Source organism: Populus euphratica, unplaced genomic scaffold (assembly GCF_000495115.2).
Source record: "Populus euphratica unplaced genomic scaffold, PopEup_1.0 scaffold3601.1, whole genome shotgun sequence".
NCBI lineage: Eukaryota > Viridiplantae > Streptophyta > Magnoliopsida > Malpighiales > Salicaceae > Populus > Populus euphratica.
In genome coordinates, this window is record NW_011503404.1 from 6293 (window position 1) to 6906 (window position 614).

At 41.5% G+C, this 614-nt stretch overlaps 1 protein-coding gene across 1 annotated transcript in view; it reads left to right on the forward strand.

Annotated features, from left to right (window-relative positions):
- LOC105119800 (putative disease resistance protein RGA3) overlaps window positions 1-614 on the forward strand; it is a 3573-nt gene that overhangs the window by 385 nt on the left and 2574 nt on the right. Inside the window, 1 exon segment of the mRNA XM_011017987.1 lies at window positions 1-606. This exon segment is cut by the window's left edge and continues 39 nt beyond it. Within this exon segment, the coding sequence (XP_011016289.1) occupies window positions 1-606 (606 nt within the window).

Here is a 614-nt window from a genome sequence, read left to right on the forward strand (position 1 = left end):
AAGGGAAAGGTACGTGGCTGCTTTTCACTCCACAACCCTGTTGCATTCCGTCTGAATATGAGTCACAAAGTTAAGGAGATCAATGGATCACTGGATGAGATTCAGAAACTTGCAATTGGCTGTGGGCTGGGAATCGCATCTCGACATGTAGAGAGTGCTCCTGAAGTTATCCGGGATATAGAGCGAGAGACAGATTCCTTGCTTGAAAGCTCAGAAGTTGTAGTAGGAAGGGAGGATGATGTCTCTAAAGTTATGAAATTGCTGATTGGCTCGACTGATCAACAAGTTCTATCTGTTGTCCCTATAGTGGGGATGGGTGGCCTCGGAAAGACTACGATAGCAAAAAAAGTTTGTCAAGTAGCGAGGGAGAAAAAGCTTTTTGATGTAACAATATGGGTTTGTGTTTCTAATGATTATAGTAAAAGGAGGATTTTAGGAGGGATGCTGCAAGAGAATAATAAATCTACTGGTAGCTGGTTGGGCACCTCTATTGATGCAATAATTGAGAACCTGAAGAAAGAGCTGGAAAAGAAAACATTTCTTCTTGTTCTTGATGATGTGTGGAATGAAGACCATGGTAAGTGGGATGATTTGAAGGAGCAACTGTTAAAAAT